This window comes from Podarcis muralis, chromosome 2 (assembly GCF_964188315.1).
Source record: "Podarcis muralis chromosome 2, rPodMur119.hap1.1, whole genome shotgun sequence".
Classification (NCBI taxonomy): Eukaryota; Metazoa; Chordata; class Lepidosauria; order Squamata; family Lacertidae; genus Podarcis; species Podarcis muralis.
In genome coordinates, this window is record NC_135656.1 from 71,283,467 (window position 1) to 71,300,476 (window position 17,010).

The following is a 17,010-nucleotide window of genomic DNA, read 5'->3' on the forward strand; positions in this document are numbered from 1 at the left end:
CTGCAGCAGCATTCTGCAAATCTTGCGGGGAGACAATGGAGACGTAGCTTGGCCCATGGTGCAGCACACCCAGATGTGAATGGCTAATATTTTGGTTTTGCTTCCCTGGCCAGGCCCTGTGGTCCCCAGACGACAAAGGTGTACTGTTCGTTGGCTGGTGGCACGAGCCCTTCAGACTGGGTTTGAATGCTTGCTCCAACAGAAGGTAGGCAAGGTCTCAGTCACTCTTAAGTGTGAAACCATGGATTCAGCTCCTGGCTGTGCCAGGACCAGCCACTGCCTCAGGGAAAATTATGAAGGCAACATTTTGCTCAGTTTAGAGAAAAAAATAAAATAAAAGGGGGAGGGAACCATGTCCTGAACAATGATGAGATCTTAGTCAATGATCTCGGTGATCATTTCTAAAATGTAGAATCAGCAGAAGTGATATTCTTGGGTTTGGAAGGAGCCCAATGGGTTTTTTGTTAGTCCAGCTCCACCCTGTCCTTCCTAAAATAGTATAGAGTATATCTAAATGATTCCTGATGGGTACCAGCCCATATTTTCCTTGGTGAAAACCTCCAAGGAAATGCATTCTGCTTCTCTAAAGTAGCCTGTTCCACACAAAAAATATATACAAATAACCTTGAAGGTTTTCCTAAATCAATGGAAGGTGGAAGGGAAAGCCTCAAGATCCTCAGCTTCACTATATTTTAAGTGCAGAGTGTGAAAATTTAATCCTATAGTTACTAGCATTTAATTCATCATGGGGTGGGTGGGTGAAAAACCTTGTCCCTGTTGGAGACGTCTCACCCATTCCCCTCTCCCTGCCATAGGTCAGCCCTTTTTCTCTTCGATCTCTCTGAAAGTAGCTGTGGTAAGTCATCTTGGAGGCAGCTTATCTCTTGTCTCTCCATGCAGCATCTTTCCTTCCCATATTCCTCCAACAATGGTGGTGGTGGGGTGTACCTGTAGCTTCTCAGTCACTTGGAGCCCTGGGTGGATTTCCTGACAGTGACAAATGTTTGCACAGTTAGTCAGGGCTATCACATTCAAATATGTCAAGGATTCTTTGTTGTAACTTCACAAATGGAAGCATTTCAGCAAAAACATTTCCTGCCTTAGCAAAGAAAGAGCAATGGTGACTGCCAAATTTACAGTTTGTGTGTATGTGCAAGCCAGAAGAGCCCAGTCTTCCATGGAATTCTGCACCCCAGCAGAATCTCAGTTTTGCAGCTCAGTTTTGCAGCTTAGTTTGCCTTTTGTAAAGGAGCTTAAAAATGTCCAGAGATATGGCCTTCTAATGTTTCAGCAATCAGACATGTGGTTTGGATGGCCAGATGATGGTTTGATGAGGCCCTAAGCTACTGAAGGTAATGGTGCCCTTTATATGTCCAGCTGTCCTTTGTCAACAACAAATTGTCACTGTTTTTTGTGTTGAATATATGCTATATGGTAATTTATGGACCTAATAGGTCCAAATACAACACAAAACACTGTTGCTGTATGTAGGTTTTATTTTATTTGTTCTTTTATCTTATATTTTGGAAATGTACATCCATATGTTTTTCTTTAAAAAAATTTGGGGGCCCCCAAGAGAGTGGGGCCCTAAGCTATAGCTTGTTTAGCTTATACGTAAATCTGGCACTGCCTTTAGAGGTTACTAGTTTCAAACTTACTTTGCTTTCCAAAGATGTCTATAGTTTCTTCAGTCACTATTGCTCCTTTCTTATATGTTTTATTTTTTTCAAAATGTGAGTAAAGAAACATTGTCAGAAGAAGCCTCAGAGGTAAATTTACAGAGACTTTTCAGAAAAGGAATTCAGATCGTCCACTGTTAATGTTTTTCTAATTTCATCACCTGGGGACTTCTGGCCAATTGCCTTTATTAGGTTAAAGTATTCTTTGCATATGTAACTCCACTTTGATGGGTCTGAATGCCCTGCTACTGCATTGTGTCTGTGGTTGCAGAATTGCTGTCCTCAGATTCCAAGGCTGTTTCCTCTCCTCGGCTCAGCCCTGACGGAACTCGCCTGCTATACCTTGAGTGCCCTGTATTTGGCCCTCATCGCCAGTGTCTGAAGCTACAGGTGGTAAGTGTGGCACTTCTGATAGGTAGTTGCTTGGAAGAGAAGGGACTGTGGGTGTAGGCAGGTCATAATAGGAACTGTGGACGCGGGTGGCGCTGTGGGTAAAAGCCTCAGCGCCTAGGGCTTGCCGATTGAAAGGTCGGCGGTTTGAATCCCCGCGGCGGGGTGCGCTCCCGTTGTTCGGTCCCAGCGCCTGCCAACCTAGCAGTTCGAAAGCACCCCCGGGTGCAAGTAGATAAATAGGGACCGCTTACCAGCGGGAAGGTAAACGGCGTTCCGTGTGTTGCGCTGGCTCGCCAGATGCAGCTTTGTCACGCTGGCCACGTGACCCGGAAGTGTCTCCGGACAGCGCTGGCCCCCGGCCTCTTGAGTGAGATGAGCACACAACCCTAGAGTCTGTCAAGACTGGCCCGTACGGGCAGGGGTACCTTTACCTTTACCTTTATGCAACAACAACAAAAAACATTTAGAGTAGAAAAGCTGAGTTCAACATGGCCTTATTATAATAAGTTAAAATGATACAGTTCTTAAACGCAACTAATTCTGATTGCAGAATTAAAACATTGTAGAATTTAGCATTAATTGAAAGATGCTGGAAGGGAAATTAGCTTGGAATCGACTACTGAAAAGATGCAGAGCAACTGGTCTGTGGGATGCAGTGGAGGAGGAGTGTGAAGTTTGCTGCTTTGTATTCCTTACTTGATTTTTCCCCTCCTGCTTAGCTCAACTGGCAAACTAAGCTCACATCTACAGTGGTGGACGTAGTCAGGACTGCCACATCTGGTAAGTCTCAATTTCAGAGACTGGGCATGCAAAATTAGAGTTGCTTTTTTATCGCCTTGCCTCTTCAGTTCATACATGTCCTACCACCCAGCTCCTGCTGCCACATACAAAAAGAATGCTAAGGCTTGCTTTTGTTACCCAAAAATGGAGAGTCCTGCAGTCAGCCATATGCCTCCATATACACCGTATTCCATGCAGTGTCTTTTTATAATATCTGTTTGATGCTGTTCTCCAACATTTCTCCAAAGCTCCAGACTTCGGCCATGTTTTACTTTAACCATTTTCTCCCTTTTCAGGGTTTTTTGGGATTTACTCAGGGGCACTGCCTCTGCTTTGTTGGGCTGCTGACAACCACAGAGTCCTGCTTAGCACTCCTCAAAGGAGTAGAAAGGTATGCTGAGACCAGAAGGGAAGACTTTGGGGTGTGAAGATGGTGTGCCAACGAAAGTTTGCAAATCAGTTAATGCTTTCCACCATTCCTGAGAATTTGCAAGATGTATAGGAAGATGTTCAGGTTTATGTAGCATGAATGCAAAACAATTGGCTTTATAGAAAGTGTGTGTGTGTGTTTTCATACATTTGTCTTCCACCAATAACCTCAGAACAGAGCTTTAAGACTCACAACAATCTCTATGATGTAGGTTAGGTTTAAATATTGTCGTGACCTGCTCAGTGAGCTTTGTATTTAAACAGGGATTTGATCTTGGCTTCTCCATGTCCTAATAAAGCACTTTTGCCACTCAGATACACATTTCAGAAATGTAAGAGCCAAGCTTTAATTACAGCTGGGGAACGTGAACCATGTGTACTGAACCTGAAAAGGCTCATAAGGGTGTAAAAAGTATCTGTTGGAAATCAGAGATGAAGAAACTGTGATTGAGAAGCTGGCATACAGGAGGCCTCAAGGCAGCAGTGGCTTTACTTCCCTCACTGCCTTAGACAGACAGGAGCATGGGATCAAACTTGGAACTAATTTACCAGTTCCTGAGCGTCCTCCCCAGTTCCTTCCCTGCCTTACCTAGGAACTGAGCCCCTAGTCTTTCTCTAGTCTTGGATTACTTCAGAGGCAGCAAAAGTTGTGTCCTCCAGATGCTGCTGGACTCACATCATCCCTGAATACAGTCATACCTTGGTTCTCGAACAGCTTAGTTGACAACCAAATTGGCTCCCAGACGCCGAAAACCCGGAAGTAAGTGTTCCGGTTTTTGAACGTTTTTCAGAAGCTGAACGTCCGACGCTAATTCCACTTGAGCGCAGGAAGCTCCTGCAGCCAATCGGAAGCTGTGCCTTGGTTTTCAAACAGTTTCAGGAGTCGGATGGATTTCCAGAACGGATTAAGTTCGAGAACCAAGTTTCCACTGTATGCTGGCTGGGGCTGATGGAAGTTGGAGTTAACACTATTTGGAGTGTTACATTTCTTCAAGTGGCTACAGCACATTTCCCCCCAGGATTACACGATAGATTTTGGACATACTGTGGTTCCAATCTGCGTCGTTCCTGCCTCAGAAGGATGTTCTCTGCCTTTCTTGTTCTCTGTGCTTTGACTCTCCATCAGGATACAGAACTGGGGATGCAGAACTGGCCTTAGGACCTTGCTAGTTAGTGCAAAGTTTGATCATGTATCCCTGCCTTTGGTGACTGGGTTAACACATTGTTATTTGGAGGGTTCTTGCACACCCACTGACAGGAGCCTTCGTGGTAGGTGGCCAATGTTCCAAAAATGGGGAACACTGTATCTTCTCTGAGATGATGTATGAGTCCCCTCTGAGATGATGTATGAGGAGGAAAGTGAGAAAAAGCTTTTTTCCATTATTAAGTTTCCATGGGCTCTTGTAACAGAGCAGCCGCTTTCCCAGCCCTCACTTTCCTTCCTTTATTATCTCTTGCAGGAGCTGCTGGTTGTGGATACCGAGCTGGGGAGTGTGAAGGCTCTTACAGAAGGTACAATCAAATCTTAGCTTGCAAAGTCCAGGGGCCGTATTGTGTTTGCTGAGATCTGTCCCAAAGACCAGGCACGTTAACTGAGAAGTCTCCCATATCCTGTATTTCTGCCCATTTCCGAGATCTCAGGGAAAAGGAAGGGGCTAGAAGGCTAAAGCCAAGCTCTTCCACTTCATGTATGGTGGCTTACATTCTCAACAAGAGGCAGCCACTACTAATCCATGCCAGATCTAGTTCCCTTGCTTTATAAGGGGTCTTTTTTTGAGGCAAATGAAGCTAGAATATTGGTGCTAGGCTACTACTTCTGTTCATTGTGTACATATTTTCTATATGTGTATAGAACTGGCCTGAGCTACATTTTGCATCATTCCTTGCTGGGGCCAAAAAGCCGCCTGAGTGTTGCTTGCTTGTTCTCCTATGAGGCAGCCAGCATTCCATTACATCTGTAGTTGTAACCCATTAATTGTGTGGCACTTAGATGTTTTCCATTGAGATTATGATCCCAATGTGGGGTCCCACTGACACTGGATACGAATCAGATACATCAGTAAAAAGCTCTGGCAGATCCTTCTATGCTGTTCAGAATGAGAAGGAATTCTGTGATCCTATGAGTAGGCTTCTTTGCTTATGCTTCAGCTCCCAGGAGACTCTTTCAGAGAGTTGGGCCTTTCATCACTTGCTCCATTCAGAACATGGTTCCTGTTAGATGTTAGTAGCTGCTCCTTGCTCCCCAGTATTACTTGGGTATGCAACTGCTCATCTAATCTCATCAATAAAACCAGCTCTCCTCTTTCTCCCTTCCCTATGTGAACATTTGCATTTTAATATCTTAATTTTATTTCATTTTTGAGGATTATACCCACCCCCTCTCCAGGAAAAGAGCACCCTCCTCCTTTTCTTCTTCTTCTCTGGCGATCACTCGTAGCCGAGTAAGATTGTTTTCAATGAACATTGTTTTAACAGTGAGTCCGTAAGTGATTGTGGAGCCCAATTCTGGATCCACACGTCCTACCACAGTGGGGACATAGGTTTCCGGGCAGGAGTTGATCATGGCGAGGGTTTGCCAAACGTGCCTTCCTCTTAGCATGTTTCTTCATTTCGTCCTGAGTTTGAGTGTCTTCAAAGCCCATGACACCTTTGGTAAAGGCTGTTCTCCAACTGGAGCTCTCACAGGCCAGTGTTTACTAGTTGTCGGTGTTTATACTACAGTTTTTTAGATTTGCCTACCTACCTACCCACTCTACAGTGGTACCTCGGGTTAAGTAATTAATTCATTCTGGAGGTCCGTTCTTAACCTGAAACTGTTCTTAACCTGAAGCACCACTTTAGCTAATGGGGCCTCCTGCTGCTGCTGCGCTGCCATAGCCCAATTTCTGTTCTTATCCTGAAGCAACGTTCTTAACCTGAAGCACTATTTCTGGGTTAGCGGAGTGTGTAACCTGAAGCGTATGTAACCCGAGGTACCACTGTATTCTCTTTCCCCCCTTAAATAAGCAAAGAGCAGTGTAGCAAGGAGACGTTTTCTCTCAAAGCCAGGTGCTTTCTTTCCCCCCTCCTTCTCCCCTCCTTCCCAAGTCATAGCTGAATCCCTGACAGCCCCGATAACTCCTAAGCAGTATTCTCTGTAACCCGTCCTAGGCACTCCAGAAGGTAGCTGGACCCTGCTGGGAATTCAGCAGGATCTCCTGGTGGTGAGCTGCTCATCTCCCAATTGCCCTCCAAGCCTGGTAAGAAACTTACCTTGCAGGTCAAGGTGTGGGCTGCTTCACCCTCCAATCCCCTCCCCATTATTTCTAGGGGAACCTGATAAAATTGGCAGGGGCCGGAGTGAGCTTTCATGCTGTGCTCTTTTTCATAATGCTTGTATGTGAATTTTTAGCAAGGCTGTAGCCAAAAAACCCAATGTGAATGTTTCTTTAGTGTGACTATTTAGCTTTGTTCAAACCATAGATATGCCTCTGTAGCCCTCCAGATGTTGTTGGACTCCAACTCCCATCAGCCCCAGCCAGCATGGTCAGTTATCAGGGATGCTGGGATTTGCACTCCAATAACATATGGACCTTGCCAACAAAGGTCCGTATAGTTAAAGCCATGGTTTTCCCAGTAGTGATGTATGGAAGTGAGAGCTGGACCATAAAGAAGGCTGATCGCCGAAGAATTGATGCTTTTGAATTATGGTGCTGGAGAAGACTCTTGAGAGTCCCATGGACTGCAAGAAGATCAAACGCATCCATTCTTAAGGAAATCAGCCCTGAGTGCTCACTGGAAGGACAGATTGTGAAGCTGAGGCTCCAGTACTTTGGCCACCTCATGAGAAGAGAAGACTCCCTGGAGAAGACCCTGATGCTGGGAAAGATGGAGGGCACAAGGAGAAGGGGGCGACAGAGGACGAGATGGTTGGATAGTGTTTTCGAGGTTACCAGCATGAGTTTGACCAAACTGCGGGAGGTAGTGGAGGACAGAGGTGCCTGGTGTGCTCTGGTCCATGGGGTCACGAAGAGTCGGACACGACTAAACGACTAAACAACAACATATGGTGGGTCATAGGTTTCCCATCCTGATTTTCACTGGCCTAGTTCACACTGAGCCATGGTTTGCTAGCTAGCAGCAAATCACAATGTGAAACCAAGGTTTATTTCTGGCTTATGAGTAATGGTTTGTTTTTTCTGTGGTTGGTGCTATGTCCAGATTCAGCAGCCTTACTTAACCATGGTTTATTTGGGCACTTCACCCATATGCTCAACAGGCTACAGAGGAATTGAAGGAAGAAAAGCCGGAAAACAAACCAAGCTTTAAAAAGCTGTGGATGGTTTGCTCATATGTGAGATGATATGTGGTTTGTTGAATAAATTGTGGCCAATACAAATTATGGTTTAGCATTACATTTTTAATGTGGTCACTGTATATAGCAACACAGAAACAGTAAGCAATGTCATCTTGGGAATACCTTCAGAAAGAAATCTCAGCCCAAGCCCTGGAGCCCATCAGCCTTGTGCTTGGAATAAAAGCTCATCCATGGTTTGTGCTAATTGTAGTTAAGACACCATAGGCAAACCATGGTTTTGAGCTTCTTGTTTGCTTTAGTTTTCCTTTTGCTCAGCACTCATTTCTTCTTGAAACAATTGGCTCCAGAGGTAGAGCAACATCCATAATTGAAGTTTATGAATTCTGGCAAACTACGGTTTGCTATCTTGGTTTGGCAGCTTATCACAAACACTGACTTTTGAAATAATATAAGTTCAGCCATAAAACAAGCCATGATTTGCACTTACAAACCATGGTTTGGCATGCCAGTTGAATACATCCTTAGTGAAACAAACAGTTGTGTAAATTCCCTTGTGGATTGCAACAAATGCAGACTCCATCAAAGATAGATATTTGAGGACAAAGCTAGTGCTATATAAGCTACTTGCAACGCTAAGAGATCTTGTGCAGCACACTGTTTGGTCCTTCAGGTTAAGTAACGAACTATTATACCTGCTTCACAGAAGGTGGGAGTGCTTCCCCCTGCAGGACGTGAGCTGGAACTGCAGTGGACGAGTGTGGAGGAAGCCTCTGTACTGCCAGATATGGAATGGAAGATTCTCACAGTACATCCTCCCATGACTGAGGACAACCAGTACAGTAAGGATGCAGGAACAGGGAGCCTCAGGCCACGCACTTGACTCACTCTCTCTCACACACTGTTGGTTGTGCTTTACTCTGTACTATGCAGTAAGTTTGTCTTAAGTGGGACTAGGTTTGGCTGTCTGGCATAAGTACAGTTTGTAGGGGGACAGTCTGGCTTATGGGAATGGTCAGGGCTCCTGCATAGGTGAGGTGCATTCTTCATTAATTCATTTTGTGTGTGCTTTGTTTTTTGAAAAAATCTAATTAAAGAGGAATCTGAGCTTGGTATAGAAATGGGGGATAGATTCATCACCTTGCCCTGAGTGCTGGGACAGCCCAAATAGAGTTAAATAGGATGAATGGAATGAAAGAGTTCAGCATTGGGTAGCCTGGATTCTTCATCCATAGTGTCACTGTAATGTTTGAGCTGCAGAGGAAAATTGGGGAGGACATTGCACTGATGGTCCTTCGTAACATAAGTTAAAGTCTTAAGGCAAGCATCCCCAAACTCGGCCCTCCAGATGTTTTGGGACTACAGTTCCCATCATCCCTGACCACTGGACCTGTTAGCTAGGGATGATGGGAGTTGTTGTTCCAAAACATCTGGAGGGCCGAGTTTGGGGATGCCTGTCTTAAGGCCTTCTTTTGCATTTGGGGCCCTGAGCAGGAGGAGGTGCTGGGTGGAGGAGGAGGGGTGCCTGTCAAGCCTCCAGGGTAGTGAAGTTTGAAAAATGGCACTCAGCAGCAAACAGCTAACGTGTGGCCTTTTTTGCAGCTGGCCAGGCATTTGAAGCCCTGTTGCTGACTCCTCGGGGGAACAGACGAGGAGAAAAGACATTTCCCCTTATTGTTTCTCCACATGGTAAGTCACCACAGCTCTTTTCTGCTGCCTGCCCTGACAGCTGGCCCCATCCTTCTTTGCTTCCTTCTCGTCGTTCTGTTAGGACCCTATCCAAGGTGATCATTTTACATTTTTCCCTATGAGAGCAGAAATCTTAAGACTGAATTCTGAAATGTAAAGAGGGCATTTCCAACCTGTTGCCTATTTTCTTGTTTCCTAAACATAAACTTCTCAGCTGCTGATTGTGAAGGGGGTATATGACAGATCGGTGGTGCCTTGACTTCTCTGAACTCTTTTCCCAAATTGGGAGATGGCCTTTAAAGCTGACATTCTGTTTCCAGGTGGCCCCCATGCTGTCTTTGATGCTTGTTGGCGTCCTAAAATGGCAAGTCTCTGCCAGTTGGGTTTTGCTGTGCTCATGGGTGAGTGCCAGAAGACCCCTGTCTCCCAAACCCACATACACTCCTTGCTGCTACTTCTGAGGGCTTGGCGAGAGAGTCAGCACATGCATTTTACTGTGTGTCTAACAATCCAGTGTACCGTTGTGTATTGGATGGGAGAAGGATGCCTTGCTGAAAAAGAATAGCCATTTGACTTCTTGAAGGATGTCCTCAGATTTCCAATTTCCTCTCAGCCCTCCCACCTGCCCCCCTTGAGAAAAAAAATGCCATGAACAAGCCAGGAACTTATTTCCAGTTCTGCAGAGCTGGGTTAAACTAGCCTTTTTCTGATTCATTCTTACTGCTTGAGAAATGACTCTGCTTGAGAAATACCTCAGCAAGTTTAGTATGCATTGTGACAAAAAGAGGGTGAGATTGTCTTGGTGTGTCCTAGCAGAAGTTGGGAAACAGAACAAGAAATTCCCTGTCAAATGGCCCTGAAGGGGTTTTATGTGTGTGAGAAGACAATGGAGCCTCATTTGACCTAAAGCTAAGGGTATGCAGAGGCAGAATTTTCTGTACTCTGCAACCCAGGCAGTGGCTTGCAATTCAGTTTCTAGGCAGCACTTAAGCCAGTTTCCTGGTTCAAATATTATGGCGAACTGTGATTTACCTGGAAACCAGGAAATCCGCTCTCAAGCCAGACATGTGCCAGGAGTAGAGAAGCACTCGAGCTGAGTGCTTGTTTCCATACTAACAAATCAGTTTATTGTAATGGCAACATTATGTCTAAACTGGACCATCATGACAACAATATCCAGTAAGTGTGCCATAGGAAATTGAAAGCAGGATATTGTCTTGCATGTGGTTTGTAACAGTTTCATGTTCAGACATAAGTGTTCACTGTGCCAAGCACACCTCAGGGGAGCAGGGGAGCCCTGAATGTCCCTTGAAACCACAACCACTCACACTTTGCTTTGCCTTTTTTCTGGGCAGTGAATTACAGGGGTTCTCTGGGCTTTGGGCAAGCCAGCATCGAGTCTCTAATCTCCCATGTGGGAGTGCAAGATGTGGAGGACACTCAGGTCAGACCCTTTCCTTTCTTTCCCCATTCCCTGGGGCAAGGCCAAGCTTTGATGATAGAAGAACAAAGGATGATATAGAAGAACAAAAGATGATAATGGCACTGAGTATCAGTTTGCTCTGCTTATAACAGCAGGCAACCCATTTCCCCTTTAGCAGCTGGTGGGGCTGCATGGGTGGGGCTCTGCCCCTGTCCTGGCTTCCCAACACCATGGGCTGCTACAGCTTACTGAAGGCTGAGGGGTAAGGAGTTCAGCACATAGTGGCAGAGTCATTGAATGGGCTCACGGTGCACCATGCTATGGGGTGGGAAGGGGAGGTAATCACAAAGCCCACCTAAAATTATCTATAGGCTCTGCACACATGAAGACTGCTCCTTCTGTTCAACCCCTTTCCCCCTTTCATGTCAGCAGCTTGTGAGAGGTCATGGCAAAGCCATACCTGCCAGCTTGACTGATGGCATAGATCTTCTTGGTCAAGTGTGAGATATGTTTTTGAACAGCAGAACCCCTGGACCTTGAGCCCAGGGGCGCTAATGGGACAGCTTCATGCAGAAACATCTGTCCACATCTCTCTGCCAGCATCCCTCAAGAAGACACCCTCTGCCTTGTGCAATCAGTTGATGCTCATTGAGCTTTGGGGGATGAGGTCAGCTGGAGCCGGGGAATCACATGTGAGAGTGGATATGATAGTCTACAGGCTCAGGATTGAGGGCTGCCTTCCCCACCCCTGTTGGTTGAGCCTTTTTGGAAAGAGGCTTGCACCAGTCCCTGCAAACATACCTGACTTCGACTTATTTCGGCTCTGGCAGCTGGCAGTGAAATTGGCATTACGGACGGAACCTCTGGACCCAGATAGAATTGCTTTGCTGGGAGGGTCTCATGGTGGCTTTGTCTGCTGCCATTTGATTGCCCGATACCCAGAGATGTACAAAGCCTGTGTAGTCAGAAGCCCTGTCATCAACATGGCCACTCTACTGGGGACCTCTGACATCCCTGACTGGTAAGGAACTTCTTCATTTTTTTCTGCCTTGCCCAAGCCATTTTCATTCACGCATCTCTCTGCCAAGTCCCCTTCCTGTGTCAGTTTGAGCCAATCTCCCTAATCCTCACTATTCAGGTTGCATTCACCCTCTCTTCTTCTCTGACCCCATTGCCCCACTCAACAAGGCCACTTCCACAGCTATCTGAAAATTGTTTTTTGTTTGGCTCTTTGGTAGAGCTCAGGATTGAGGGCATGATGCTAACGGACTGCATTGTTTCCATAGGAGGTATGCAGTGCTAGGTCTGCCATACTGCTTTGAGAGGATTCCTACTGAGGAAGACCTGACTGCCATGCTGCTCTGCTCCCCTATAATTCATGCTGCAAAGGTAAGAGACAGTTAGTAGAACTGTTCATTGGATGTAGCATGTGTCCCTCTAGCAGGTGCCATTTTTTGTTGGGTCGTCCTTTCAACCCACCCTTTGTGCCATATGTAGGGCTCTGTGTATTGCCCCAGTTTGGCACCAAAACTGTACTGCTGCTTAATTTGCATCTGCATTTGCAGTGTATAATTCAGCATCCTGAGAACCATTATGGCTGAAGACAGACTTGACTGTACATGAAAAATGCTTCCTGATATTTGAGCAGCCAGAAGAAAAGCTAAATAGGATTTCTGGAGTGTGTGCATAATCTCATTGTCCTTAATGGCAACAGGGATGCCCTTGACTATATCTATAAATAGCAGAAGCCAAATAGGCATCTAGGTTCCATTGGCTTCATTTGCATGGTCTATATAGTTGCAGGGTTCTAATTTTCTTGGCACAGCATTTTTATTTTTTACTTTAGTGAAAAGGCAGATTTTGGTACTTGGCTCCAGGCAAGAAGCAGGGCCTTGTTTTTGTTAGTCACACACTCCTTCTCCTACAGGTGCACACACCATTACTGATGTATGTGGGTGCCAAGGACCGGCGAGTGTCTCCGTACCAAGCTCTGGAATATTATCATGTGCTGCGAGCCAGAGGTATCCCTGTGCAGTGAGTTATCATCCTTTGCCTTCCACATATTTGGGTTAGCAATCTTCACACTTTTGCTTGAGCGGAATCCCATCCCCGGTAGCTAAGCTATTCTCTCTTCCAGAATGTATTGAAACAACCAGTGTTTGTAGAACACAAGTCTCTTGCAAAACTAATCCAAATCTGAGAGCATGCATACTTTGAAGAGTGTGTGTGTTCCTTGTGTAATCCTTCTGTTCCCAAAACATGCCAGGACCCTTCTTCCAAGCTTTTCACATTGCATATGCATAACTGCTCTGGTTTCTCCTCAGTGTTGTTCCGTATGTTTGGCCAAAGCCTTCTCTTAAATATGGAGAGTGAACACACCAGGGAATTAAGGTTTCTCTATATTTGACTACAGTACGCTTGGAATCACTGGCTTGGTGGCTGTTGGTGGAATAGCGCCCTCAGTCACTTCCACCTGATGTTCATGAAGCTTCTGAGCCCCTCCTCGGTTTGCCGCCCCATTCATCTTGAGGTGGTAAGAGTGATTACCTTCACACCCTTCTGGAAAAGTGCATGGAATTGAATGGGGAAGCTAGACGAGTAATGCTTCTCACTTCCTCCTTCAGCTGTATATGCTTAGACTCAGGTCAATACCTGAGCAGCTGAATGGTAAGCAGAATATCTAAGAGGATAGGAGGAGGACAGTGGAGCAACTGGTGGCAGGTGGAGGGAGGAGGCAGAGAGGTGAAAATTGGGTTTTGCAGGAGTCAGTAGAGAAAATTCTACTAAGTGCAAGAGAGGCACACACGTGTATTTGCAAGTTGGATACATTAAAATTGACCCTCTTGAAATGGCGTAATTTATTCTTAGCATCACCAGCATCATTGTGTATGTCTGCATTGACTGAACCATGAAAACAACAGCTCTGGAGCTTTCTAGTCCTGCCATGATACAAAACCATGGATCCAAGACACAGATCATCCTGGGAATTCTAGAGGATCAGCTTTAATTCTACTGGATCTGATTTTTACCCAGACCCCATAGGAAAGCGAAGTCTATCCCTGTGTGTGTCCGTGCATCTGTTGTGAGGGGAAAGGATTTGAGAAGGTGACAAGTAGAAAAGAACAACTGGAGGGGGTGGTTCTGATGGCATTCTCTCATAATTCCAAATGTTCCCAGAGGACCAAAAAGGTTGGTGACTCCTAAGCTATGCCATCCTTGCCTCCTTTTGCCCATTGTGTCCTGCCTAAATGAGGTTTCTTATCAGGAGAAGCAGCAAGCTAACCAGTAGATGGTGCTGGTGCTTCAGTATCTACCCTTTCAGTCAAAGGGGAGAAATTCCCTCTATGCAAAGCGTACTAGGTACACTATATTATTGCTACTTTGATCAGTTTTCACTGTTAAGCAATTGTCCACACTTTGGATACTCCTTAAGATCACTTTTGCATGTCTGTGTGGCATAGTTTCTTTTAAAATTGTAGTATCAGGAAAATGATGCAATATGTAACAGATCTAAAGTTGAACAACTCTGTATCTGGAAAGACTAACTTCAGCATCTAACTTGCATTACAAAAGAGGCTAAATGGACGGGTACAAGATAATCTGTTAGTGCTAGAGCACATTATGGAGGACTTCAGCAATAAATATCTGTGGCTGGGTTGCAAGGCATTAATACCAAAGGGAAGTAAGGACTGAACTGAGAGAAGATATGGAAGGATAAAAGAAAACATTTCAGAGTTACTTTTCTATATGGTAGCTGTGCGGAGACATTTTGGTCATAAATAACAGTATAAGGCGGGGGGGTGGGACTTGGATGAAACTACATTTTATAATCTGTTCTGTTTCTGCTAACCTGTAAAAAAGGCCATGTACAGCTAAAGGAATTGATTTCATATAGTGGTGTTGCTTACAACTGGTGCTTACAAGCAAGGTCCCCAGACTCTGAGCTGCTTCTTTTTTTAAAAAATGAATGTCTCTAACTCTTCTAGAAAGAAGTTATGGAGCAAACTGGGGAGGTGCCCTTCTAAATGATTTCTGTAAAATGGGTGAGGCTGGCTTCTCCTGCCTGTCATTGTTTCTAATTATTGAAGTTAGAGCTGTGATTGGTAAGTGAGTTGTTTGAACACCAGGCAGCAGGAATTGCTGGGGTTCTAAAGAGCTGCTGAGTCCCTCACCCTTTTAGTGTACCTTCCCTGCTCTGTTTTTCTAGGAGTCCTTGGAATGCCTGGAATCTCCGCTATTTGCCCTACTCTTTTCCCCTATCAACCAGGATGCATTTTTCCTGTGTTGATTTTGTCTAAGATCAGGTTATTTTCTGCAAATAGTACTACACAGTAAGTGAAGCTAGGTGTTAAAGAATCCCCTCCTCAAATAGCAAATGCAAAACATTTGCAATGAACCTTAAGACATTTCTGTAGGTGCGGGAACTGTTGTCCAGGCACTCGTTTAGAATTAATTGTATAGTTAGCTTAAAGTACAATGGTGTACATGTCTTATTCAGAAGTATTTCTCCTTGTCTTTAATGGGGCTAACTCCCAGGTAAGTAGGTGCAGGATGGCAGCCTAGGCTTTGGTTTAGGATTGGCATGGAATAAAACAGGGTTCTTGATCTGTAACTCCACACTGACTTCCCATGATAAATTTGAGGTATTCTGGTGGACAGGGGAGCAGCAATGGCTGTACACACTAATTTTGTGTTACATTTGTGGCAGCCATTTTGTGACAGGCACCCTCAGCACTCTCAAAATTCAAAATGTGCTCAACTGGTCCAAAGAGGTTGGCAACCCCTGTCTTATATGCTAATTTACTACAAAATCATGGTATGCAAAATATTGGGGAAAGGCTCAGATACCAAACATGACTGAGTGGGAATTGAAAATTTATTAATAGGAAGTAATGGGGAAGCTTACAAGTTATATAGTTATACAAGTTATACAAGTTACCGTATATAGGTTATGAAGGGAAGGAAATGATTAAGAGACTTGTTCAGAACTGGAAAAAGATGTATGTTTTTTATTGGTATAATAAGGCACATACTTCAGGAACTTTACATTTTTTTACTTGACATGCTGTAACAAGAAACAGGTAGTGAAGGGCAAAATCAAAGTATGGATGTACTATATAGCGTGGAAGTGTTGCATAGCCTAGTTATGTTATTAAACTTGAAATGCATATGTATTGCATTCCTAAGTAAGTTCCAAATGGCGGCTGCAGTACATAGTGGAAACCATAGTTCGTTTTCGGTTGCACTATTATGCCTACAAAGTAGGTTGCAAACTTTCAAAGCTTGTATGTTCTTTCTCAGACATAGCTGTTTAGAGGAAATCTTTTTTTAAAGACTGTGTTCCGTTTTATAGCAGAAGAGCCGAAGGGAAACAGAAGGGCGATGGAAAGGGTGACACAAAGACCACCCCTGTTAGTACAATCAGTTTCCTATATCCACAGGCATCAGAATATAGTACAGTGGTACCTCGGGTTACATACGCTTCAGGGTACAGATGCTTCAGGTTACAGACTCCGCTAACCCAGCAATAGTACCTCGGGTTAAGAACTTTGCTTCAGGATGAGAACAGAAATTGTGTGGCGGCAGCGGGAGGCCCCATTAGCTAAAGGGGTGCTTCAGGTCAAGAACAGTTTCAGGTTAAGAACGGACCTCCAGAACGAATTAAGTTCTTAACCCGAGGTACCATTGTACATGGTCCACAGATAATATAACTGGTGTCCCAGAACATCTATTAACATTTCATACTGCAGAGCAATATGGTTCGTTCTTACAAAGCCAAGTAGGTTGTGGAACACCCATGATTTAGCAGACCTATTTTCCCATGCCTAGGCTAGGCTGTAGGATCACCTGGAGTAGCCAGAAGATGAAGTGATGTCTGAGCTTTGCCCCGAAGGGGCAGTTCAGACATCATTAGAATTGCTAACAGAAAGCCGCACAAATGCCTTGTGCTTCTACTTTTTCATGTTTTCCAAACATAACATCTCATCTTATACAATATAACAAACCTTTGCCTATCACAGCCTAGGACTTGCGTCAACCTCGACTAATGGTTTTCTATCTTTCTGATTTTGCATATTATTTTAATAGTTATTGCTATAAAATCCAATTCCTAAATAAACTCCTTCTTAGTCCTTTTTCGCAATACTTCATATAATTCTCCTTACAAAACTTTTTGCAACCCTACAAGCGATGTCAATTGATTACACTTGTCTTCCAAATATATCATAAATTTCTCCCAATCTTTCAGGAAAGTCTGGTCTTGCTAGTTCTGAATTTTCCCAGTTAATTTCGCCAACTCGGCATAGTCCATCAGTTTCATCTGC

At 44.6% G+C, this 17,010-nt stretch overlaps 1 protein-coding gene across 1 annotated transcript in view; it reads left to right on the top strand.

Moving 5' to 3' along the window:
• LOC114591527 (acylamino-acid-releasing enzyme-like) overlaps positions 1–17,010 on the top strand; it is a 42,601-nt gene that overhangs the window by 8,379 nt on the left and 17,212 nt on the right. The window contains exons 8-21 of the mRNA XM_028718655.2: positions 114–205; positions 816–856; positions 1,951–2,072; positions 2,792–2,852; positions 3,149–3,243; positions 4,742–4,793; positions 6,432–6,520; positions 8,282–8,417; positions 9,178–9,264; positions 9,585–9,665; positions 10,620–10,708; positions 11,518–11,708; positions 11,974–12,076; positions 12,615–12,721. Coding sequence (XP_028574488.2) covers positions 114–205; positions 816–856; positions 1,951–2,072; positions 2,792–2,852; positions 3,149–3,243; positions 4,742–4,793; positions 6,432–6,520; positions 8,282–8,417; positions 9,178–9,264; positions 9,585–9,665; positions 10,620–10,708; positions 11,518–11,708; positions 11,974–12,076; positions 12,615–12,721 — 1,346 coding nt within the window. The remainder of the gene's footprint in view (positions 1–113; positions 206–815; positions 857–1,950; positions 2,073–2,791; positions 2,853–3,148; positions 3,244–4,741; positions 4,794–6,431; positions 6,521–8,281; positions 8,418–9,177; positions 9,265–9,584; positions 9,666–10,619; positions 10,709–11,517; positions 11,709–11,973; positions 12,077–12,614; positions 12,722–17,010) is intronic.